General features: G+C 34.4%; 1 protein-coding gene across 4 annotated transcripts in view; it reads left to right on the top strand.

The window, feature by feature from the left end:
* Nox4 (NADPH oxidase 4) overlaps positions 1 to 26,305 on the top strand; it is a 141,378-nt gene that overhangs the window by 32,694 nt on the left and 82,379 nt on the right. For 2 of the 4 annotated variants that reach the window (XM_010633719.3, XM_010633718.3), the window contains exons 5-9: positions 5,464 to 5,561; positions 7,870 to 7,953; positions 8,864 to 8,891; positions 13,952 to 14,024; positions 17,878 to 17,958. In XM_010633719.3, coding sequence (XP_010632021.1) covers positions 5,464 to 5,561; positions 7,870 to 7,953; positions 8,864 to 8,891; positions 13,952 to 14,024; positions 17,878 to 17,958 — 364 coding nt within the window. The remainder of the gene's footprint in view (positions 1 to 5,463; positions 5,562 to 7,869; positions 7,954 to 8,863; positions 8,892 to 13,951; positions 14,025 to 17,877; positions 17,959 to 26,305) is intronic. The other 2 variants (XM_010633720.3, XM_019208892.2) reach the window with 1 other exon arrangement.

The following is a 26,305-nucleotide window of genomic DNA, read 5'->3' as shown; positions in this document are numbered from 1 at the left end:
TTCATCAGTGTCTTTAGTTGTGTGGTTGAAGAGGCCTCAAAGTCCTAAGTCAATTAAACATACTTACCTTTCATGGTCATTTTGACTTTGGAGGAGAGACAGAAGTTGCAGTGTTGGATCTAGTAAGTAAAGTGGGTGATGATATGCTATTAGGTCTTCACAAAACCGCCTTTGGGCCTTTGATGGCTCGCAGCAGCAGCATTCACCATATTTTTGATCATGCCACATTAGAAAAACAACAGAGGACCTCCTCTAGAGCTGCTTCGGAAAGTGACGAGAATGACGTAATAAGGATGTCTGAAGCGAGGTGAAGCATGTTTGAGGCAGTTTAATGCAGTGTGAATTTTACTGTAATAGATTTTGAGATTTAAACATTTACCATGTAGTTTGATTACACTTTGTACTTAGGTAGAAGAACACGTTAAAATTTGAGACATTTTATCCTGATTTAATTAAAAAAGTATAAACTGAGATTCTCATTTTTTAGAGTCATTTTAATATAAAAACATGTCCTGAGCATTTGTATGATAATGCTCAAAGCTTAGAGGCAGAAAGTAGGAAGCCTGGAGATTCTGTGTGGATTCTGGAGACAGGTTCTTGGGGTCTCCCCCCAACCCCATGGCTCTTCTGCCTTGCTTTATGACCTTACCTCTCCCATCCTTATTTTGATATTTTTTAAACTATAAAATGGGTGGACAATGGCTTCTCCCTTGTAGTTTTCAGGCTAAAATGAAAACATTGATTCAAAGTTCTTAGAATTGGATTAGTTATTATGATTTACACTCTCAGGGGGTTAGTTATCTCAGTGTCATTCTGCCTGGCATTTTCACTTGATTGTTATTTTTTTTTTACTTGATTGTTATTTGATGTCATATAAGTGTTTCATAGTAAGGACATTTTCATTGGATATTTATGTCTGGCCATTTTGAAAGGAGTGTTTTCATACAAAAAATACTAAAGTTTTCAAAATAATTACCAAGCGTTATTATATCAGACACCATCCCCATTTCATCCCTGAATATTTCCCTTCTGTACCCTGCCCCCCAGAGTGGTGACAGTTGGAGAGGGAGGGTAAGGGATGCCATTAGGACTCCAATGCAGCTCAGGCTGGAGACAAAGTAGGGTCCCAGGAGGAGATGCAGACCTAGGCTGCAGTAATGACTGGGGGATTCATTAGGGCCTAAGAGAATGAAAATTCAAAATAGAGGTGTGCAACAAGCGTTGGTGGTATAGTGGTGAGCATAGCTGCCTTCCAAAATAGAGGTGTGCAGGGAAAATTTGCCATATGTATTACTTGATTTGTTCTAAATTGTAATGGTGTCCCAATATTCTAGTTCACTTAAATAACAGCCTATAGAGACTGAGATATTATAGAACATCACTGTGGATACGCATAGATGTTGCTACTCAGAGGTTGTCTGAATTTGGATGAGCTACCTTTTTTACTTTAGTTTTCTTCTCACTGTTTTGCTGTGAGAATTAAATGAGAACTTTCATGCAAAGTACTTGCTTCCCAGCTAAGCTCTGAATTCTTTTGCCCTAAAAGTATTTTAAAGAAAGTGAATGTCCCTGAAGAATGTATCTTATAAGATTCTTACCTAGGAGTCCCCATCGCACACACACTTATACACCCTGAGGGTTCAGAACGGCAATCCTTCAAAGGATGCTTTTGGATTTTTGAACCACAAAATGTATAGTTAGCATAAAAACTTTTAATTCAAAATGGCAGATTATTTTTTAACTATAAATTTAGATTTCAGTATTGGTGAAGGTGTTCAGTCCTTTATTTCTCTGTCTCTGTCCCTCCTTCCCTCCCTCCCTCCCTCCTTCCTTCCTTCCTTCTTTGTCCAGATGTCCCCCAAAAGCCTTATGTGGTTCTAGATGGGGCTTTCCCCAGAGTTGGTAGAATCTAGACTGTGTGATTCATTCATGGTGCCATGCTTTTGAGGGTTCTAGGATTAAGGGTGTAGGATTACTAAATCAGTCTACTGATTGGGTTGACAGCTGCCCTAAGCCTGGTAGCCCAGATAGAATATAAAAGGGGCAGAGAGAAGATGCTAAAGCAGCACAGGCTTGCTTCTTTGCTACTTTGTCACTTCTGCTGTCTTTTGCCTGCCATGAACTGTTTCTCCTTTGCATGCCTCTTTGCTGTGCCACCCAGCCTTGGAGCCAGCCAACTATAAACTGAAACCTCGACAAACTGGGAGCCAAAATAAGCCCTCTCCTTTAACTTTGAGTGTTGGGTATTTTGTCTCAGCAGTGAAAAAAGTAACTAAGACACCAGGAAAAAGAAAACTTTACTGGGGAAGTTAAGAGGGAAGATAGGAAAGGACTCCAGCCTAGGTAGCTGTAGGGGCACATGGTATTAAGAGTAGGTAATCAAAATTAACTTCCTTTTACTGTTAAAGTCAGGGGTTACTTTTGGGAACACATAAAGGGCTTTGGGTTTCATCAGATCTTTACTGGTTATGTCATCTGCCAGATATAGACAGCTTTATTCAAATAAAGTTTTATACCTGTACCATAATTAAATCACACCAAAATAACACTTAATTTCACTTCTTTGGAACCTGGTCCTTGCTTGTTAATCTACTTCCAAAACCCTGTTTACTTTTTTCTCTTATAAAGCAAATTTAAAATTTTTTAAAAATCTGTTTGTTTGTTTGTCTGTTTTTTTAGAGCTGGTGTAGTTCACAGCAAAATTGAAAAGAAAAAGATTTCTTTTGTTCTTCCTGTACCCCAAGCCACATATACATCCCCATTAGAGTGACATAATTTGTTAAAGCTGTTGAATGTTCACATTGGCACATAATTATCCCTTGAAGTCCATTTTTCACAGTAGGGTTCACTCGATGTTGTATGGGTTTGGACAAATAGATAATGCCCTGTATCCACCACTACAGTATCACACAGAGTATTTTTTACTGTACTAAAATTCCTCTGTGCCCTGCCTCTTCATCCCTGTCTTCTCTCTAATTCCTGGCAACTACTGATCCTTTTGCTGTCTCCATAGTTTTGCTTTTCAAAGAATGTCGTATCGTTGGAATCACACATAGCTTTTTATATTGGCTTTGTTCCCTTGGAAATATGAATTTAAGTTCCTTCCACGTATTTTTATGGATTGATTGCTCATCTTTTAATATTAAATGATAACCATTGTTTGTAACTACCACGCTCTTTCCATTCACCTGCTGAAGAATATCTTGATTACTTCCACTTTTTGCCAATTATGAATAAAGCTGCTATAAACATCTGTGTGTGGGTTTTTGTGTGGATGCACGTTTTTAATCATTTTGGGTATTTTATATATATTTTAAGGAACCACAAAGCTATTTTTCAAAGTGGCTGTAATATTTGCATTCCCACTATAAATGCATGAGAATTCTTGTTTCTCCATAGCCTTTCCAGCAATTAGTCTTGCCAGGGTTCTGGATTTTTGCTACCCTAATAGGTATGTAACAGTATCACCTTGTCATTTTAATTGCATTTCCCTTGTGATATATGACGTGAAGCATTGTTATGTACTTACTTACCATCACTGTATTTTCTTTGATGAGATGTCTCTTAAAATATTTGATTCATCTTTTAGTGAGATTGTTTTTTCCTTGTTAAGTTTTTTTCATATATCTTAGATAATAGTCCTTTAACAAATTCTATTTTTTTACAAATGTATTCCCCAGTATGTGGCTTATTTTCTTCTTGTCTTTCACAGAGCAGACTTGCAAAATTTTAATGAAGTTCAGCCTTTTCTTAAATGGAAGGATTATGCCTTTGGTGCTTTATCTAAAGTATCATTAGTAATGTACGGATTTAATGCCATTCCACTAAACTACCAAAGGCAATCTTCACAGAACCAGAAACCAAAATCCTAAAAACCATAGGGAAGGATAAAATACTCTGAATAAGCAAAGGAAATGTGAGTAAAAGGACAAAGCTAGAGTCTTCACACCACCTTACTTCAAAATACGGTACAAAGTTACAGTGATCTGAACAGAATAATGTTGGCATAAAAACAGACGCAGAGACCAAAAGAGAGTGCCCAGAACAAAATCATGCATTTAGAGCCAACTGATTCTTGACAAAGGCACCAAATACATATGTTATAGGAAGAACAGCCTCTTTAATAAGTGATGCTAGGAAAACTGGCTATTCACATCCAGAAATCTGAAATTTGACCCTAGAAAAAAGTCAACTAAAACTGGATCAAACACCTGAACGGAAGCTCTTAATCTGTGAGATGACTAGAAGAAGATGTACGGGGAACACTTGAAAACATTAGTTTACATGTCTGTCTTTTAGATAAGACCTTAAAATCACAGCAAAAAACAGACAACTAAGGTTTTATCTAAGGAAAGCAAAGGAAAGGAAATAATTAACAGAGTGAAGAAACTACAGAACGGAGGGAAAAAGTTCTGCAAACTATTCATCTGACAAAGGATTAATATCCAGATATCCAGAATGTGTACAGAATTTAAAACTTCAATAGCAAAGAACAATCGTTTTAAAATCATCAAATTATATGATTAGATACTTCTCAAAACAAGAATAACCAATAAATTTATGAAAAATGCTCTATTGCAGTGGTAGCGAACCAATGACATGCATATTGTTTTTCTTTTAACAAAATATATTAATGTATGAGCTGTTTTTTCTTATCTAAAAGCTCAGTATTCAGGTTTAATTACAGTAGGTCTTGGGTTGCAGTTTGGGCACTTGACTCTGTAACAGGTCACCATCACTGATCCATACCATTATCTATCAAGGGCATGTGAGTCAAAACCATAATGAGATGTCATTTTATGCCAGTTAGAATGAATACTAACAAAAGCAAAAAAAAAAAAATGCTGGTGAGGATGTAGAGAAAAGGACATTTCTCACATACTATTGGTGGAAATGTAAATTAGTACAATCTTATATGTAGGAAGATTCCCCCCCAAAATAGATCTATGTGATCTAGCAATTTCACTTCTTAGTATATATTCAAAGAAAATGATAGAAACATGTTCATTGCTGTACTGTTCACAACACCTAAAATATGGAAATCAGCCTAAATGTCCATCAACAGATGAAAGGATAGTTTTGTGGCAAAGTATACAAGATACATAGCAAAGTTGGAGCTATGAGAGATGAAAGATGTGGAATACTCTGGGAGCTATTGAGTAAATATATAAATGTCCATTTTAGAAACATTTTATGCAAGTGTACATAGAGAGGAAGTGTTTTTTTTTTTCCCTGTCTTGACTTACCATGGTTATTTCATTCTAGCCTTTGAAAATTCTTTTAGTTGTTCATGTTCAAAGTTCTTTCTTTCTGGATTTTTAACATCCCCCTTTTCATTTTAATATTTTGTTGCTTATAAAGCTGTCAAAATTTAGGTGTATATCATCGAGAGAAAGGAACTGATTTCTTGCCTTAGAATGTATATGAAAATGCCACTGGCTTGCCCCCGGTTTGGTTCTGTAGGAGTGCACGTGGCTGCCCATCTGGTGAACGCCCTCAACTTCTCAGTGAACTACAGTGAAGATTTTGTTGAACTGAATGCAGCAAGATACCAAAATGAGGTGGGTGGCTTCTGCTTTCCCATTTTCCTTTCACTTGTCATTAGATGACTAATGAGGGTCTGTGATTTTCACAGAAAATTTATACCTTGCTGCTCCTTTTGAGTGCTTTTAAAATGCAGTTGTCAAGTTGAGTTTTATTCCCTTTCAATGGAAAATATAGGTAATTACTATTTCATAGTCTCTCATGCTGAAAATGGGTGTGTGCAAAGTGTCTACTTTTTATATTCTGCAATATTCAGATGGTTGCCACTCAGACCTACCTTCTGACTCCCAGCAGCTTTTGTCTAATTCCTATCATTCAGCTAAGTGTCGACAATGCCATTATAGGGTAAAAATACTTTAATAATTCACATAATGTGCTTGGAGGAATGCGGCAGAAAAGGAGGCCGATTATGGATACTGGATAATCAACTTATTTACCTTAAAAAATGAGTGCGTTTTTTTGTTTTGTTTTGTTTTCATTCTTCCTTTAAAAAAAAATCCTGAAAATAGATGACCTTGAGTTGAGCTGTGCAGCAGGTAGTATCTGACTTAGGGGTACGTTTTTCCATGTGAAGCCACTTGTAAAATGAAATTCTATGTTCAGGGTGCTGAGGCACAGCACCTGCATAGCCCTGGTGAGTAGATCTTCATTGTTTGGTACTTTCATATGTCTTTGGGCTGCCTTTTTTTTTTCTCAATGCCAAGACAGCAGCAAAACTACACCATTCTGCGACTCCTTTGATCAGACTCTGCTCTTTTCTGCTGATTGAGAGCAGCTTAGCACGAATACTGCCCATTTTTACACAGTCCATTTTCTTTTTTTTACATCTCGCCACATTTTTTTAGGTTAATACTGCTGTAATCATGCACAAGCTTCACCTCTCTCCCAGAGTAAAGAGTCGCAACAAACAAAAAACAAATTACGAAACCAAAAGTACAAACATTGCTTCTGCTGATATTTTAAAAGCAATGCTAATATGATTTAATTAGATTGCACCGAGCTTTGAAAAATCACTGAAAAATCCACCTCCTTAGTATGACAGGGACAGCTGTCAGCACATACTGATTTGGTCCTGGTCCCCAGACCTCCCTGTCTCCAGGTCCGTCTGCCTCTCACGCTTACCTCTTGCCCTTTGCCCACATCTGTTAGGGTCATTTGTTTCCTGCTCTCGCTATACCTTTATCTTGCTTTTTTTTCCACTATGCTTACCTCTTTTAAGAATTCATATTTTTAATACCTATAATATTTTATTATTTTAATGCAATCTACCTTTGCTCAAATTTTCCAAATATTTTCTGTGATTTTAGTTATTAAAATTATTTTGTGTTGATTGATAGACACATGCACAAAATATTTTAAAATTGAGTAAATGAAATTAAAAGTGAAAGCTTTTCCTTTAAAACTAGCCACAGTTATTTTGTTTCTTCTAAGAGATTTGAGTGGTATTTTTTAATACCTATTCCTCTGCAATTTGTTTCCATAAATATACGTATATAGGTTTACTATACTAGATTATATAGTTCTATCTCATTTTCTTCATATAAAATTTTCTAATTTATTGGTTAGCCTTTGCCTTATTTCATAGTCGTTTAGGTTGATTCCAAGTTTTTGTTATAAACCACACTCCAGTAAATTAATTTCTTTGTACACTTCTGCTGCATAGACTAGTAGACATAGAATTATGATTTAAAATGTGCATTTCAAGTTTTGATGGACGTTGATGAACTGTTTTCTAATATGGTTTCTAAAGTTTACATGCACTTGCCTACAGTGTATCCAAATGCCTATTTCTGCCTTTTGTCTCTTTTTCCCCAATCTGATGGATGAAAAGGACAACTCACTGTTTTTAGATATTCATTTTCTTCCTTTCTTTTTTTACTTCATTCTGCACATCTCCTTTTGTTCTTCCTCTGCTTCTTTTAGTAAATAAGTAGCACCTAGAAAGTATGGGACAATGTGCTGACTAGAGATGAAATTAAAAGTACTCGTGTGTGTGTGTATGTGTGTGTGCCCACGCATATGTGTGTGTAAATGGATATATTTTTCTGTAAATTGACTTTTAAAGAGACGATTTTGTGCCTTGTACCTTCTTGTTCTTGTGTTATGCATCTACTCAGGCTGGAGTAAACTGTCCCCCAGCTTGTGATTTGTGCATTTTTGGTGGCCCAGTTAAATCTGCCTCATTTTGTTTGTGAAACTGTTACTCTCATGTTCCATCTTCCCTTCGCGATACTAATTGTTCTATCTTCTGAGTTTTTGTCATAATTTATTCATATTTCTAATACTCCCACTTTGCTTAACTCATCTCGCCTTTTTTATTAACAGGCCATTTATGTATTGAGTTTCTCTAGGTCACACTGTGGGCATTTTTATCATACCAAGAAGATAAGTCATGTTACCCAAAGCAAGGTGAGGAGCTATTCCAAGAGAAGTGGTCCTGAAATGACACCATATAAATGGCTTGCCATTCACGTTAAAGCCTGGACTAACTCCAAATTCAAAGATCTGTAAAGAAAAGAATTCGAAAGCGTGCATTTAGCCAGGGGTGTAGTTCTGATAGATCACTTGCTTAGTATGTGCAAAGCCCTGAGTTTGATTCCCAGCACTGCAGGAAACAAAGCAAAATGAACAAACTTTAAAAGCTTGTGCAATATTAAGCACTTGAGGGTGAAAAATAAATTTGCATATATACTGAGGATTGAGCTAAGTTTTCTAGAAGGTAGAGAGTTCATTATAGTATATTACAGTGTGACAGATTTAATTTAAAGTAAGTATTATAATAAGAGTATCAGTGTTTTATATTTTCAAGTAGCATAAACCTATCCTTCTTGTTTCCATACCACTTCTAATAGTATATAAAACAGTGAGTTCTCAGTTAGTTATCTTTGCACTGAGTTTATGCTTTGCAAAATACCGACGTATTTTATCACTTTTGATTCTGTGTTGCAGTTTGTCGTTGGCAGTAGACAGAGTGTATATGAATATTTTTCACAGTATAACTAAAGATTTGAGTCTCAGAATGGTCAGCTGTATGCTTAAAACTATAGCCACTGGCTAGTTAGTAGACAGTAAGATTAAAACCCAGGCCTTCTGATGCATCCAGTGCTCTGCTTTTTTCAGATGGACAAAATTCTATAGTGGATTTTATAATTGTTATAATCTCTAGCGTTGTGAAGCTTAATTAAGTCTCTTCTACTTAAACTGAAGAACTCTACATGCTTGAAACTTGGTTCTTAGACTCTGCAAACTTCATGTAGAATTTTATATCATCAACGTTTTATTTTACAGTCAAATCCTTTTTTTCCCCCCACTTTCTCAGGATCCTAGAAAACTTCTCTTCATGACTGGTAAGTTGTTATTCATTCCCTTTTCTAGAGTCTGGAACATCATTGGAAATAGGCACTGTCAGGTCACATAGCAGTTAGAGGCATGCTAAAATATAACATATGGAAGATTGCATAATAGAACAAATGTTAAGAGTCCAGGCATAGTGTTTCAGTGAAAACAGGGGAACAAGGCAAACAACTGGAGTGTGTATAAATGGAGAGTAAAAGTTAGCCATTACTTCTCTCTGTCACAAGTTCTTCTAGCAGAATTACTACGACCCACACGCTTAGCAGGGGTCTGCTTTGTGCTTGCTGTTATGCCAAATGCAGTGGGAGATAATATACATGGCAGGGATTTCTGCTCTAGGGGTGCTGTAAAGAAACAGCAAAAGCCCTGTAAGTGTAGTTCTTACAATTCAGTAATTTAGTAGGGTATTGTGATCTTAAGACCTATAAGAGGAGAGTCATTAAGATTGCAGTGATAAATGCAACTGTATTGTTTGCTTTAAAAGTACCAATAAACTTAATGGGGAAAAATCAGCCATTTTTTGAAATGTGTCTTTTTTTTCTTTGTAATTTGGTTTTCTCTCTCAAGCTTTTTGTCTGTGAAATCTTTCTAGACACATTTGAACATCTCATAATTTTACCAATGGACAATTCTAAAATTCTTCTTTTTCTTAACCTTGTGTTTTGTGATAGTTGAAAGGAGAAGGCTACATTATGGGAATTTTTCAGCACATATTTTAGCCACAAGGATGAAGGGGTGGTTGACATAATCTAGCATAGATGTCAGCTGTAATAACTTATCAGAGGCTACATCACCCTTTCAAATTCATTGTTTTCATTTTTAACCCATTTTATGAAGAAAAATAGCACACTATCAAATACTTTACCCTCTGTGCCACATGGTTAGATTTATAAACATATTTTCTTTCTGCCTATAAATTTATAGTATTTACCAGTTTTAGAATATTTCACAGTTCTCACTTTGGAAACAGTTTCATTTTGCTTAAAAATTTTCTCATCAGAAACATGTTTTTTTATTTAAGCCTCAAGAATTGGATAAAAAACAGGAAAAAAGCAGAAAAGCAAAACCTTATGTATGAATCAATGTAGTTTTTGTTCATGTGAATTAATTTAAGAGAAACAAAGAACTTTGTATTATTACTTTCTATTGCAAAAGTTTAATTGGAACCTTAGAATATTAAAATGCTTTAAAATCTAGTTCACAAAGATTTATAAAGATTTCTTTTATGACCAAGATACTGCCCTGAGACAGGTTAGTACATATGGTAGGTGTTCTCTCCACTTCCCATAAAGCTCTGTCAATGAGTTCTTCCTGGGGTTTCTCCTGAGTGGCTCTGGAGTTAGTAGAGATGATAACTTAAAAACACAAACATCCTGGTTCCATTTAAGAGTGTTTGAGGGAGAGATTTTGTGGTGTGCTTTACCCACCTTCCCAGGTACCTTGGAAGCTACTGTTCTACCTTCACGGAACAACTCATCTTATTGTTGGGCATCCTCTTTCACTACCACCCACTTTTCCCCCCAAAATAGCCAACTCTCCTTTGTTCATCTGGTCAGTGCCAGATCATCCTTAAAGTCACAGGTGATAGGCTGCAATTCTACGATGTTGTCCAATAGTTTATTCCCTTCATGTGCTCTTTTTCCCTCTTGAAGGTGAGCTTCTCCAGGATGCAGTAGGGCTGCTTCTAGGGTATGCAAGGCTGAAAGCAATTTTCTTTTGTGGGGCTTCTATCAGTCTAAACAATTTCAGTAACTAAAAATCAAGAGAGCATTATTTTGGTGGCCACGACTCACATAATTTCCTGAAAGCAGTATTGTGATGGCCAGTAGGAGCCATCTACCTCCTAGGTAATCAGCCTGGATCTGGAGCTCAGACACAGGACTCTCTAACAGAACCTTGAGTTTCTAGAACATCTGCTTAATTCCACTGAATAGTAGTAGATGACAGAACACTGGGATATATAAAGCCATAGTGGGATAACAGGTACCATTTTCTACAAATAGACTTAATTCAATCTTCTGTTATTACCTGTAGCTAAAACTATTCCATAACTGTCTTTGAATAGTCTTTGGCACAATATCTAAGAAAAATTTAGTTTCTGGTAAAGGAATGTGTTCATATTTTGAGTTTTAGTGACAGTTTTCTTATTAGTTGATAAGTTTATTGGATATTAGTGTGTTTAATGTGGCTTGGTATTCTCTGCTAAAATTTTTATATATGCATATCAAAATATACAGTTACTAATTTTAAAGGTTACTAGTTAGTGACTTTGATATGCACATATATATAAAGCAATAGAAATAAATATATAAACTTGTATTTTTCCAAAAATGCAAGAATATGTTTGTCTTCATAATTTCCACAGAAAGTAAATGTAATCACTTAAGCAAGTAACTAATACCCAGGCTAGTCCAGTAGTTTCAAAGTGCTTATCCTGACCCTTGGAATGTGTAGTAAGAAGTCACCACTTTATACATTTAGAAATAAGTTCAGATGAGTTTCTTGACTTCAGTACTTCAATGCACTAATATGTCCTATAATTCTTCAGAGATGGCAATGATTTTTTGAGTTTGAGATTAGTTTGAGAAACTAATATCTCAAAGAACTAATGTTCAAGTGGTGAACTTTGGAAATTGTGACACTATTCTAACAGCAGTGAGGTGACTTGCAGACATTCTGTTACTAATCTTGGCATGTTCAGAGTCACATAGGAATCTTTGTATGTAAACACAGAAGAACATTAATAAAGGCCCAATAAAATTTTAGAGAGGCCCTTCTAAGCACAGACTTCATGACATCTGGGGTTTTCATGCTTAGTTATTCATTTGAACAAAGAGAGCCTTTTAAAAATTACTTGTAATTAGTGAAACTAACCTTTTGTCTCTCTCAAATTTATTGAATTATAGTTGAAGTTCACTAAATCCCACTTATATGTAAAGTATATAATTTCATTTTAGTATATAATATATACATCAAACTGTCACCAAAATCTACATAACAAATATTTCCATTATCCCCAAAAGCTTTTTATACCCCTTAATAGTGCATCCTGTCTTCTATCCCTCCTAGCAACTCATCTGATTTCTATCACACAAGTATGGTATGAATCATATAGATTTTTTTTTTTGAGGCAGGGTTTCACTACATAGTTGAGACTGACCTGGAGCTCACTATGTAGCCCAGGCTGGTCTCGAACTCACAGCGATCCTCCTGCCTCAGCTTCCCGAGTGCTGGGATTACAGGCGTGCAAACTGACCTGGCTCACTATGTAGCCCAGGCTGGTCTCGAACTCACAGCGATCCTCCTGCCTCAGCTTCCCGAGTGCTGGGATTACAGGCGTGCACCACCATGCCTGGCCTTCTTATAGATTTTTATAAAGAAATAATTATAAAGCTTATACTTTGGGGGTGAGGCAATGGTTTCTTTCACACAGTCTAATAATTTTCTATTCTTGTATTGTTGATTAATATGTCAAAAATCCACAGTTTCTTTTACCACTAATTTTATTTTCCAGGTGCAGTTAATATGATAATTATTTGTTCATTTGTTGATGAGTATCTGAGTTATTTATATGCTGATTATTAAAAATAGAGGGGCCGTGACTAATCTTGAACAAATCTTTTGCAGTTTTAAGTTAGTGTGTTTTTTTTTTCTGTGAGTAAAGTTTTGGGAGTGCAATAACTACATCATTTTATAGGCATGCTATTTTTTAAAATAGTGGATTTTTTGTATTTGTAATCCTTTATTGTGAATTATATTAGTTATCTTCCTCTTCACTTACCCCCTAGGAAGTAAGCAGAAAAACGGAAGAGATAATGGGAAAAAGAGTACTCTAGGAAGGAACTATAGAGAAGCTAAGATTTGGATTTGGTTTATCTTTGAAGGGCAAATTATCTTAGGGCTCTAAATCTGTATATTGGGAAAAATGAGTAGAACAAAGTACTCAAGTGTGAATCCAAAGACTCTTAATTTTCATGTGGCCCTTTATAAGTGGGACTAGTTTCTACTGTACTGAGAGTTCTAATATTGTTATTTTCCAATGATTCTAAGCCTTATAGAATTCTAATGGTGCACACCTGTATCGCTCATACACTGATCCAACTTGAATCTTCTCTGAGTGACTTGTAGTTCAAGAAGAGAAGGGGGAGATGTCTGTACTCCTTCAGAAAGAATTGTTACAATAACCTTTCTTTGGGTCCCAATTTAAGAGTCTTTTAGATGGGGCATTTATTCATGAGTGATTTTTCAGAGTGAAAAATGTGACATGCACAGGATATTTAATTTTCTAGTAATATAAGAGTAAGAAAGGAATCTATTGAGATTTTCATTGTTTTAGCTATGGGATAACAGCTATTTATTTTGGATAGGCTAGGTAGACTAATGCTAAATTTGTAGCAATTTACCACATCATTAATTTTGACCTGTTTGCACATTTTCTTATTTTTAAAAAACAAACTAATTTATGCCATGTGAGAAGCATTGATTTTAGAATGTTTTCCATACTAGGAAGAAGTATATTAGCTGTAGGTGTTCTTGAAACATCAACACAATGATTATTTCTTGAAATATACAATTTCTTTGTGTGCTTTTGGTTTGTACAAAGCTTTAGATTTAAAAACATGTTTTTAAAAAAGTATTGCAAATAGTAAAGCCCAAACACAGTCATTGAAACTGATGGAGTTACGGGTTCCCTAAAAGGAGGAGTAAGGGAGATTGAGTACTGTGGAGGAGAAAACAAAACAGCGCAATGCTGAATGTGAACCCAGGACCTTTGCAGTAATTGCTACCATTTAATATAGTGTGTGCCCTTAGGAGTAATGACAGACTTGCCTTTCTGAGTAGATGATTTGGAAGCACAGCAGTCTTCATTAAAGGAAGAGAAGAATCTGTCTTATCTTAAATACTTTAAAACTCTGCTGATTTTAAAAAGGCTTGTTTGAATTTGACTTTTCACAGAACAGCATAGTACTTTGTATTTTAAGGTAATTTTTTGTAGTTTTTTTTTTTTCTCAATATGGTTTAAACTAAAAGGTACTTATGTACATTTTTACAGTTCCTGGCCTGACAGGAGCCTGCATGGTAGTGGTGCTATTTCTCATGATTACAGCTTCCACGTATGCAATAAGGTAAGTGTTAGAGTTGTTTTGTTACTTTTACCAGTCCATAATATTCAGATGTTTTCATATTATCTTCGTTTTTATGTATGGGGAAAAAGTTTTGATTAATTATTTTATAGCTAATTTCCTTATGCAAGTTTGTTTTGCTGTAGTATAATAGTGTTCAAAGCATAGCTTTAGAAACACGTTTTGTTAATATCTGCTAAAATAATTGGAAATACTTGCTGGGTGTGGAGGCTCATGCCTGTAATCCGGGCACTCGAGCTCCTGAGGCAGGAGTATTGCCTCTAGTTTGAGGCCAGCCTGGACTACGTAATGAATTCCAGGCCAACCTGAACTGCATAACAAGAACCTATCTCAAAAAAAAAAAAAAAAAGAAATACATCATTAAGGGCACTTTAATATGTTTTTTTTCCTGGTAGATGAGTTTTATTTTTCAGAATATTTATAGTGCCATGTTTCTGATCAGATTTTTTGTTTCAAGAAAACAAAAAGAAAAAAACTAATTTTTCAAAAATCTTATGGAAAATTTAATGAAAACAGACACAAACATATGTACAATTTGAAAATAATTGCTCGGCAATATCCTCAAGGGAGCCTGTTCAAGGAAACTCAGAGATTAACACTGTCAGCTTTCTAGTACATATTTATTTTTATAGACAATCTTGGTTTTGCCTACATTATCCTCCTCTTACCTTCTTTTTTATTCTCTCTTGCACTCTAATCTTTCTATCTTCATATATGTATGTATTTTATCAAAAGAAGGACATAGTATAATATTTCTGACCTGCTTTTTATTTAACCTTAGGAAAATTTTCCCACTTTAATAACTTTTTTATTATCCTCTTTACTGATAGAACCATATAGATTCATATTATTTTCCTAGTCTTATACTGTTGGATGCTTTGGGTTGATTTCAGTTTTTCAGTGTTTAATTCTGAAACAAAAACCCTGATCCATATGGGTTTGCAGACTTTTTCAATTATGTCCTAAGGAACAACTCCTAGCTGTAGAATAACTAAGTCAAATGGTAAGCACACTTTTAAATTTTTATAAGAACAATTGTCTCTCAGAAAAGCAAAACACTGACATTGTTAGTGCATGAGATGCCAATTGTCTGGGGAGATTTATTGTGTTCTGTAGGAAAACAATTATTTAAAATCATTTTTAGTATTGGGCATTTTTGTCCAAAATTTTAGTTTTGGAAAATTAAGTCATATGAGTGTATTTATTTACAGGAATGAACATATATAAATGTTCTACATCTAGAAAATGTATTTTTGAGAGAAATTTATTAAGTGGATTATAAAAATAAGCTTCTAGTTTCAACAGAGCTATCATATTTGTTTTCATAAACAATTCGTGAGGACATCTTAATCTTCAGTTTTTCTGATTTGTTTAAAGGAGATTAAAACACCTATTTTTCTTTTCCTCAAGGATTATTGGGAGAATGAAATCCTTAAATAGGCCATAGAGATAATCTTCTACCTTTTCTCTTTACAATAGAGAAATTAGATGAATAAATATGACTCCAATACTTGATTTTTAATAGTGAGAAGTAGTCTAATTCAGGGAAAGTTCAATATGTGTCAATCTTAAAATAATACATGCTACTCTCAGAGAGTAGGATCCATTCCAGTAGATTTTAAAATGGCAGTTTTTAAATGTGAAATTTGTAGAAAATAATAATAATATTAAATAAACTGGAAATTAAATTATTTTCTTTATAGAATTGAAAAATTATAAAAGGCAAAATTAGGTGAAAAGCAGTAAAACAGTAGTTATATTCCTTAGAAAATCAGGAAAAAGCCATGGTGCTAATTTTAATTCAATCATTATTTACATGTGGTAAGAAATGAAGTATTTGGAATTATTAGAAAAAGGCAACGCTATATTTTCACTGTTTTCATAAAGGTAGATATAATCATCTAATTAGAAAATCTAAGAAAATTATGAAAAGTTTACTATAAATGTCAAATAAAAGTAGTCAAATACCAAATTACCTTTTAAAAAGGTAGTCAAATATAAAACAGATATTTAAAAATGTCTTCTCTATACTAGCTGTGATCAATTTGAAAACTGAATAAAACAAATATACAACTCACAGTTGTAACAAAACATAAAATATGTAAGAATAAATTTGGTAAGAAACTAAGAATAGAAAAAATTCCCATATAAATTCACTAAGAGAAATATATAGAAATTTGAATAAAGACACTATACCATACAGGCATAACTTTTCCTCCACTTTATTGTAGGTTTGTTACACTTTCAAGAAAAACCCCAGAGAGGTTATTTTGCTTACTTTTTGAATTCAGTAAAGTAATTCTATAAGCAGTACAGGAAACATGCAAGTTTGTGTTACAAAAGAGGATAAAAGGGAGCATGTGCCCTACTAAACATTCAAATGATTAAGCTTCAGTAACTTAAAGTAAGACTTGCAGAAATGTTTGAAGAAACAGAGCTGATAGAAGGCCCTGTAAGGTACCCTGTTATGTATAAAACCTACTCAGTAATAAGGATTCCATGACAAGCTTATGAAGAGAACAAGGTGTAAGCAAATGGAATTCTAGATAATTTACACATTAAATGATACAATTCAAATTTTAAGACACTTTGAGTATATATTTATCAGACCTCTAAAATAAATATTTATGAAATAAATATTTGATTGTCTACAAATATGAAAAGTAAAACTTCTGCATATTGATACACACTATAAAAATTGAAAAATAAGTGTGATATGAGAAGAGTTACTAGAATCACAGCAAACCAGTACACTCTTTAATATGTAAATAATTTTCTCACACTGAGCCTTTAGTATGAACTGAGGTGGGTCATTGTTATGAGGAGAGATGTCGCAGAAAAATTGAAAGTGACATTGATATGAAATAACACTCATGCGTAAAAATAATGTAAACTTATGAAGTGGGGTTTGATTTTGGGGAAACAGGCACTATTATATGGTTGGATATTTGTAATTGATAAATGTAGTTTTAGAGACGATTGGGCAATGTGTATCAATAGTATTACAATTGGCTATCCTTTGATGTAACAATTTTAACTAAAAAGAGTCATATATGTGTAGGAGTGTATATCTTATAAGGTAATGATATTGTTTATGTAAAATATTTTGATTGGCATAAATATAAAACAATGACCTACTATTTAATTGGCAGGTTCTGAAAGGTCTTAGGGGAGGTATCACAGGCATCCAGGGAGCTTTTACAAATTTTGCCTTCCCCTCCAAGATTCCAATAAATAAATATTTACTCTAGACAAGTGACACAAAAATGCCTGTTAGTCTGTATTTCTCTCAGACGTTTGTGTTTATCATTCACGTTCTTTTTAAACACTGTCCTCTCCTAGAGAAAATCCTTTTAAGGTGTGATTGTGAAGTTACACTGTCCAAGGAAACAATATAAAACTTCGAACATTTATTTCAATTTCTCTCCATTGCAGTTTCTTTTGAGCTAATCTCAAAATATATATTAGAGTAGGAATATTGCTTTTCTTAGAAATCATTTAAATATTGGAAATGTTGCTAAAAAAGATAGCAGATATACAAATTAGCAGTCTCTTCATCCCTTAGCTCTAAAATGTTCACTTTATTTTAATTCTTTCCATGTGATTTTATTTGAAATACAAAGAACCTTCAAAATGGTAGAAGTGCCACTTCTGCTTTATTCATTTCTTTTTGTATGACCGATATGTTAATACTTTGGTATTAATAGATAAATCTCAGATAAATTCATTTTATCATTCTTAAATTGTGATGTAGGTTTGATATAATGAATACTCTTTTTAGTGAGATGGGATGTAATAGAGGATTGAAATCAATTAATTTGGGTTTTTTTTTCAGAGTTTCCAATTATGATATCTTCTGGTATACTCATAACCTCTTCTTTGTCTTCTACATGCTGCTGATGTTGCATGTTTCAGGGTAAGTATAAACCAAAATTATGTGTGCCTAAAAATGGGGTAAGGAAGACAACACTATAGATGTTTATGAAAAGTTGTAGAAGTATTTTTTGACTTGGAATTTAGTGTAGTGTTAAGACTTACCATAATAATATATTAAAATTAAGCATTTGTTGATTCTCCTACAGTGGAATAATTTTTTAAACACCTTAGTGCCAGGGATTTATCTTAGTGGTTCTGCCACCTACCTTGCAAGCACAAGATCCAGAGTTCAATCCCTGGTATGAGAAAAAAAAAAACCTTATAGATTTGCCCTAATATCCTCAAAATTAATAAAATAAATGAAGAATTTCAAGAACATATTTTAATGATTTTATTTTGAGAAACTCTTGCTTCTGCAGAATTTACAACAATGGGATGATCAGTTTTTAGTTTAAAAGGGCATAGAGGAAATAATAGTTACAATTAAAGCAAAGATTTACAATGCCCAAAGATAAAGATCTGCCAAATATATTAAATAAAGGGGCGCTGGGAATATGGCTGTAATCCCAGTACTGGGGAGGCTGAGGCAGGAGGGTCACCCCAAGTTTGAGGCAAGTTTTGACTGCATGGTGAATTCAAGCCCAGCCTGAACTGCAGAGTGAGACCCCAACTCAAAAAATGGGTGGAGGAATGGAAGGGAGGGTAGGGGGGATGGTGAATAAAAATAAGAACCAAGATATATCATGTAAAGAGTACAAATTCTCAATGATGAATGTCATCATATTGTATTCCTAAAATGTACCAATAAACTTAGTGAACAAAATAAAAAAGAAATCAAATAATTAACAAATGCTAGCAAGACTATGGAGAAAAAGAAGCTCTCCCCAAATGGAAATCAGTATGGACTTTCCTCAAAACACTGAAGCTATACATTTCTTTTGACAAGCTAATCCCTTTCTAGGTATCTTCTGGCAGAAGTTAAAGAAATTATGTTACAGTGATACATGCATTCTCATGTTGATAGCAGCACAATCAATAATAACTAAATCTTTGAAGAGACCTATATGTCCATCAACATATGGTCAATAAAGAAAATTTGGTATTTACAAAAATAAATAAATAACTAGAAACAAAGGTAAAAATATCTTAAGTGTTTTACAAATAATATACCCAAATCTCAACTATTCTGAAAAGCATATATACCAAGACCAAGCTGTGATCTCAAACTTATGTTTCTTAAGTTAATTCATGGAGGTAGAGGGAAAAAATAGTTTGGTTTTTTTTTTTTTTTTGGTGCCGTGGATTGAACTCAGATTCTTGAGATTGTGAGGCAGGTGGTGGAAACACTGAGCTAAATCCCTGGCCCAATATGTTTTTGTATATTTGATGTATCCATGACTGCCAGCAGAAGACTCAGAAATTTTGGCTTGGTTTTGACACTCATGTGACTCAACAGTCTGTTAACTGCTGTCAGGATCCCTTGGTTTAGTAGAAAGATGGGGAGCAGAAAACAGAATATTAACAGGATTATGGTAGATGCTTCTTCAGTGGGACTCCTGTAGTTGTTAGAAATCATTTTCCTTATCTTTTCACTTAGCAACTCATTTTTAAGATGAGGAGACCATGTGGGAAATCATGGCCTCCCTTACTTTGAGGAAGGCGTATGCTGCACAGGGACCAGTGTCCTACAACAAACAGCCCTCTCCAGAGATGCCCTCATGTACAAGAACACACAACACAGGGAGCTGATGTCTGTGAGTTCCCAAATAATTTTTTAGTTCATCATCTGTTGTCCCAGTCTAGGTGTACTTCACCTAAAGTTGTGATGGCAAACCTTTGGTACCTGTGCTTCAGTGGGCTGTTTGTATCATTGAAAGCTCTAAAAGGTTCACCACACTGACCTATAATAAACACTGTACCTAGAAACATAGCTAGTATTCTCTATTTATCTTACCCTAAATATTTACAGAGAAGGGAGCTTGGAAAATGGTTCAGATCCATTGCTGGATCTTTCTTCAGAATGTTTTATAATATAATTTATCAATGCAGTAGATAGGTTATATAAATGATGTACCTGTTTAATAGTGTACATTCAAAATGTTGGGATTCCCCCCACCCTGGTTTTGAAGACCTCTAGGTAGCAATATTAAGTGGGATTTAATTCCATGTGTCCTGCATAGTTTTGTTTGATATGATGTTCTAGAACATAGAATTGTACATGAGCAACTATCAAAATCCCAGCTTCTAGCTAAGCATTCCTGCCTCACAGGGAAGAAGGCTATGGTCAAAGATCTGAGTTCTGTTATTTTCCTTTTTGTAGAGAAAACACATTCTTTGGAACTTTAGGATACCAAGAAAGACTGGGTAGAGAAAGTCTGAGTTCCATTCTCTTCTTTTTTTTTTCCTCATTAAGTTTATTGATACATTTTAAGTGTACAGTACAGTTACATTCATCATTGGTATCTTGTGCATTTAAAGGATGTATCTTGGTTATTTTTTCTCCATTCCCCTGCCCTCCCTTCATCCCCTCCACCCTTCCCTATTTGCGGACTTTGTTTCCATTTTTTTCCTTTTCTCATATTTTTTTTCCCTTCTTACCTTTCCCCTACCCTTCCCACCTCCCCTACTCCTTTAGACCTTTTCTTCCTATTACACAGTATCAATTATACATTTGGATCCTTATTTACATGTTTAGTTTTTCATAGCAGAGAAACTATTCAGTATTTAAACATGTATGTTGTATTACTTTCACTCGAGTATATCCTCATTGTCCATCCACTTAGCTATAAATGTCTCTAATTTCTTGTTCTATATGGCTGAGTAGGACTCCATTCTCTTCTTTATGTGGCTTGTTTGCTTTTCCTGGACTATGGCCTTAAGGTGGACTGTGAGTAAACAGATACTCTACAGTATAGCAGTTATTTAAAATGCTCTTACAGATGCTTACTATTTACCAAGGGTATTTCAGACTACTTCATATACTTTGTGTCATCAAAAGGTCAAAATTTTATGAGTGTAAATGACACTGTAAAAATTCCTTTACATGTGGAAAAACCGAGGCTGAGAAAAATTAGGTAAGTTGATCATGTTACTTAACAGATGGATCTTGGATTCAAACCCAAGTACTTTCACCAGAAAATTCCTATGTTTTACTATTAGGCTGTATTTTTTTTTTAATGACTGTACTTCCAAAATTTGATCTTAAATTAAAGGATATTATCTAAACTTAACTGGGATTTTGATTCCTCCTTCTCCTCCCTGCTTTCCTCCCCTCTACCTTCTCTTCCTTCCTTATCAAATAAGAGAAAAATGGACTCACTTATTCATATACTTAATTATACATTCTTTTGCCTTTATGTTTTACTAAGTTAGAACTCTGAAAAAGCTGTTTCTTTGCAATTCAAAATAGAGACAACTTTTTAAAGGTTCAGGAGTTCAAAGAGACATCATAAGTTTAATCAGGAGTATATTGAGTTCTTTTTCCATTTTTTGGTAGATAAAAAGAAGGCTGATTTAAAGTTAGCTTTTAATTTTGTTGAACAAGTCTCATAGACAGAATGTGACAATTTATACAGAGAAATAACAAAATAGCACGTACATACAATGTATTATATAACTGACCTATTAAATTGATTTCATAGGTATTTATTTGTTATCCATAGAAATGAAAATTATTCTAATACTGAAATAAATGTCATTCAACACATACATGATACAGTAATCATTTTATAGTATATGAATTTATTTTGGGGGGGTACAGGATCAAATTTGGGTTCTTTTGCTTTCAAGGCAGGTAGTGGAAACACTGAGCTAAATCCCTTGCCCTGTATACATTTCTTTTTATGAAATTTAATTTTGTATAGAGCAACAGATAATACTGCAATCAATAAAATTCCCAATTTTTCTCAAAGTGTTTTTTTTTTTTTTGCTGTTGATGATAAATAAACAGTATACAGGTCATCTTTTTAAGTAATTTTTATACCACTATTAAGAACTTAAGCAAATCTTTACTTCGGAAATACCTAATTTCATCCTCCTGCTTTTGGTTTATGTAAGTAAAGTGGAGTTGTTCACAGCAAATCTCTTGTATTTGTACTGAGATTTCTGTTAAACAGTATGCTTTAGCTTCAAATGGAAAATTTCTATTTGCTGGGCATTCACTTTGTCAACCTGTGTGCTAACTACTATAAGGTAGAGAAGCTATATGATTTCTAGTCTCCCAACACTGACGGCTGGTTCGGAATTTAAAAATCACTCTAGTGTTAGAAATAATTATGAGATTATATGCTTTTAAAATGTAAATACTACTGGCTTACAAGAATATAGCAATTCAGAAAATTGAAGAGTAAGTGATGGTTAGAAATTGGAGATGATATCAGGCTTCAAAGATGAGGCAATTAAACACTGTTGGCTGTTTTATTGACTTAAAGTTTTCTAGTAAAAGGAGAGTTTACTTCATATGATTTATGATTATTTTTAATGTAGAATCTTAAATGATATCTTGAATAGACCTATTTTTACTGTCAATTTTTTTTCTTAAGATTTTAAAAAATGGAAAATAGTTATTTTTTACATTTATGAATATGATGTGTTGTTTGGTCAAAACTGCTTAGTATGTCAGACATAGTCATTAAAAGAACAGTAATTCTTATAGCATTATGAGGGCTCTAAATTTTACTTGGTTTTAATAATAAAGATTTATCCTCTAACTTGCAGAACAAGTTTCCTTGTGGATTTCTTCTTGCAGATTTATACACCTTTCTACACGGTTGTTATTCATGTGCTTTATTAAAGGCATTTCAATTCCGAAGACATATGGGGAGGGAGGAGGCTGAACCTGTTGCTTCTTTCCAGAGCTGAAGTTCTTGTCTTCATTTTCATTTCAAAAACTTATCAGGAGACGATGCCTACTGGTATTTTCACTTACTGATAAAAAGGATATTGGAGCGAAAAAAAATGATGTATGTCACAGAACCTGTTTAAGATCCTAATCTGACAGGTGGAGTAAGCCTTGTAAATGAGATTTGGCACCTGAGCTTCTGCAGTCTTACCAGAGTCCATGCCCCTCCTGATTCTAGCTCAGAAGTATCATGGAGGTGATGATTGTATTTTATGTTTATATTTCAATGAGAGTGAAATTGTAATGAGATTAGTCTACAAAAGATAGAAGAGAAGATTCTCTTCAAATGTATGAATAACAAGTTTACAGTGAAAATAAGTTTTTGTGCCAACTCTGCTGAAATCCTTGAATAATTTCTTAATATACAATTGATATGTATCTGGAGTCAGGCACTGAAGCCTGGACTGTTTCTTAACTGTCCTCTGATGTGTTACTAGTCTTTGAGAACCCGCATACATACATTTGTCAGTGTAGCATATAAGCTCTTCCTTTTGTCTCCGAATCTAGGAATCCTGGGTTGCTGCTTGCCAAGACAGCAAGCAACTGTCCATCAAGTTCTTAATAAATTGTATTCTTTGTTTAAAAAAAAATATATATATATATACAATTGATATGTTAATTTTAAGCAAAGGTCTCTGCCATGGGGAGTATTTGGTGGCAAGAGTTAATCATAGAATGTGATTTACAGTGTACTTGAATTTTGTTATCTAGGGAATTTAAAGGATGGTTTTCCGTGTGTGTGTGTGTGTGTGTGTGTGTGTGTGTGTGTGTGTGTGTGTTGCTAAAAAGTTATTCTTTAAATCGTGGAAACACAGTGGATGGTCTTTGTCAACAGTTACATTAATGAACCCCAGGCAGTGTCAGCTTTGCAGTTTAGGCTCAAGAAGTTAACAAGCGTTAGACAAATGTTGTAAGGGTAAATTTATGGTGGTGATGATTTAAAATCTCCTCCTTCTATTATGCCCTAGGAGAAGGAAATTAAGGCCATACTATGAAGGCATGTAGGCATTTATGGAATAAATTTAAGGCTTCAAATGTGCTGATTCCCAAGTATACTATCTTTTTGAAGGCACATTAACTAAGACCTCTTTTCATTTTCACTGATAGGGCAGAAGTTAAAATCTGGGAATTCTAATGGTAGGAGGCAGCTGCTGTTTTTAGAAAGTCAGATGGGAACTTGAATGGATCCCAGAGAAAGGCCCAGAGGTTTTATGGTAATTCATCTATCCCTAAGGGAGAAAACTGTACTTCCTTATACTTCTTTTTCAGTTTCCTTATATTGCCTCTAAATTGGCACCGACTACATAATTTATTGTCAAAACTGGAGACTTTTGATAGTGGAAAAGGCTGATATTAATAACGAATTAGTGAATGTGGGTAAACCAGGACACATGGCTATACTGCCTCCTACTAGGCAGTGGGAAGTCCTACTGAGGCTGTTGCAGGGCTTGTAATATAGACCTTGAGCTGGAATCAAAATAGGAGTCCGGAGCTCAAATATGGGATCTGCACAAGTACTTCGGAGCGGGGACTCTAAGCAATATACACTGAATATATTTGCTTAGCTTTGTCTCACTTTAGAGATTGTAATTATATGTCCATTATCAAGATAGAAGGTTGAGGATTTGTTGTTCACCATAGTAGCTAAATCTTTTGTGAACTACTGTATTTTTCATTCTTACATTAGACTTATTTGGATACTCTTTTGATGTCTAATATTTATTTGACCTGATGTACTTATTATCTCTTTGATGCCTGTAATTTCTATTATGAAATTTTCATTTCTTTTATTAAGTAGGGAGTCTTAAAATGCTTGTCCAAATTTATAATCCCATAGGAATCATTAAATGGAATAAGGGGAATCTAGGAATTTGTGAAATATACACATACACACAAATTTATGTACATATTTAGTTTTGAGACCCATATTACATTATAACAGAAGGCCTCTCAGTTTTTATAAGATTCCCAAAGTTGTATGAAGTTTTAAAAAGTCAATAAAGAGTCTGAACTAAAACCTTTAAGTTACATCTTAATCAAACATAATATTATCTTTCTGTATTTCATATCTCCTCCTTAAGTATATTCAGAGTTAAAAAAAACACTGGATAATGAGAAAAATAAAAACCATTAAGGAAATTTTCTTTTCACATGAAGCCTTTTGGAATGAGAACAGGTTTAACCTGGCAACTTAACAATCCTATGATTAATTTAAAATATAATAATGAAATGATTCATAACAACTCCCAAAGCTATCTTCCTTTCGTTCCTTTGTTGCTTTATTGTAGTGCCAGGAATGAACTTTAGGGCCTCACTCATGTTACAGTGCTTTACTACCAAGGTGCATTTCTAGCTCTCAATTTTTCTCTTAAATGTATAGGGTAAATAAAATCTTTGAGGAATGAGGTCTTGTGCACTAGGCTGTGCTCTCAGAGAAACTGTGCCATTGGGGCCGTGTTCTGTCATCTCTCTAAATGATTAATATGTTTTTTAGTCAGGAGACTGCATTTTCACTGTGCAGGGCGCTCTACAAATTAAGTGGCCAGTTCTGCCACCATCCCTGCCTGGCAAATCTAACCCTAAAGAATGATGAATTGAGATTAGGACCTGAACATTGAGTATGTGAAGGAAAACACATTGTTTCACTGTTTCCTAAGCTGAAACAGAGAGATATATAGGTATATAAATAAAAGGGCTTTGGCTTCTTGTGAAGAAAAAATAAAGTATGTAAATAGCCACTATTCCTTAGCATTTCCTCTGCTTTCAAGGCTTTACTACATTGGCAGTGGGGGATAAAAGAATTGCTCCACAACTTAGAAAAACATGAACATACTGAAAACACAATGGTACCTCACTTCACAAAGACTTTTGTGTATAAACAATTTAGTTTGCAAACAAACATTTGGCAAAGTTTTGTTTTTGTTTGAGAACTTTGCATCAGGTGATGAACATGACTGAAGACATCTTTCCCACATGAACATGAATGTAGCCATCTTTTTCAGAATCACAGGACAAATTGAGTCCCTGAACCGAGCTTCAACTGTATGAGTTTTGTGGTATTTACTTTGAGCATGGCTCAGAATAGCACAGAAGTTTCAAAATTACGGGGTCTTGTAGAGGTAAAGGTATACTGCTTTATGTGCCAAGACAGCTTTGTTCCTTTGCCCGGTGGGGCCTGAAGAGGTGTACTGTACTGTAACAACATTAGCAGGGTAAAGATCTTGAACATGGCACAGTTGTGTCCTTGAATGTTGTTAGGATTTAGGAGAAGGAATGGTTAACATTCATTTACCTGATTTTAAAACCAGATTATAAAATAAATGAACATTTCTACACCAATATGGTTGTCCATTTCTGTACAATGCCAAGTTAACACAGTAAATTGGGATGACTTTTTCCAAAGTTGGCAGCACCGTTAAAGTTTCCCAAAATTCAATATATATATACACACATGTGATATATATATATACATATATGTGATATATAT

This window comes from Fukomys damarensis, unplaced genomic scaffold, assembly GCF_012274545.1.
Source record: "Fukomys damarensis isolate Sample0158 unplaced genomic scaffold, DMR_v1.0_HiC HiC_scaffold_16, whole genome shotgun sequence".
Lineage (NCBI taxonomy): Eukaryota > Metazoa > Chordata > Mammalia > Rodentia > Bathyergidae > Fukomys > Fukomys damarensis.
Note: the sequence above shows the minus strand (reverse complement) of the source record. Positions and strands in the feature narration are given on the sequence as shown.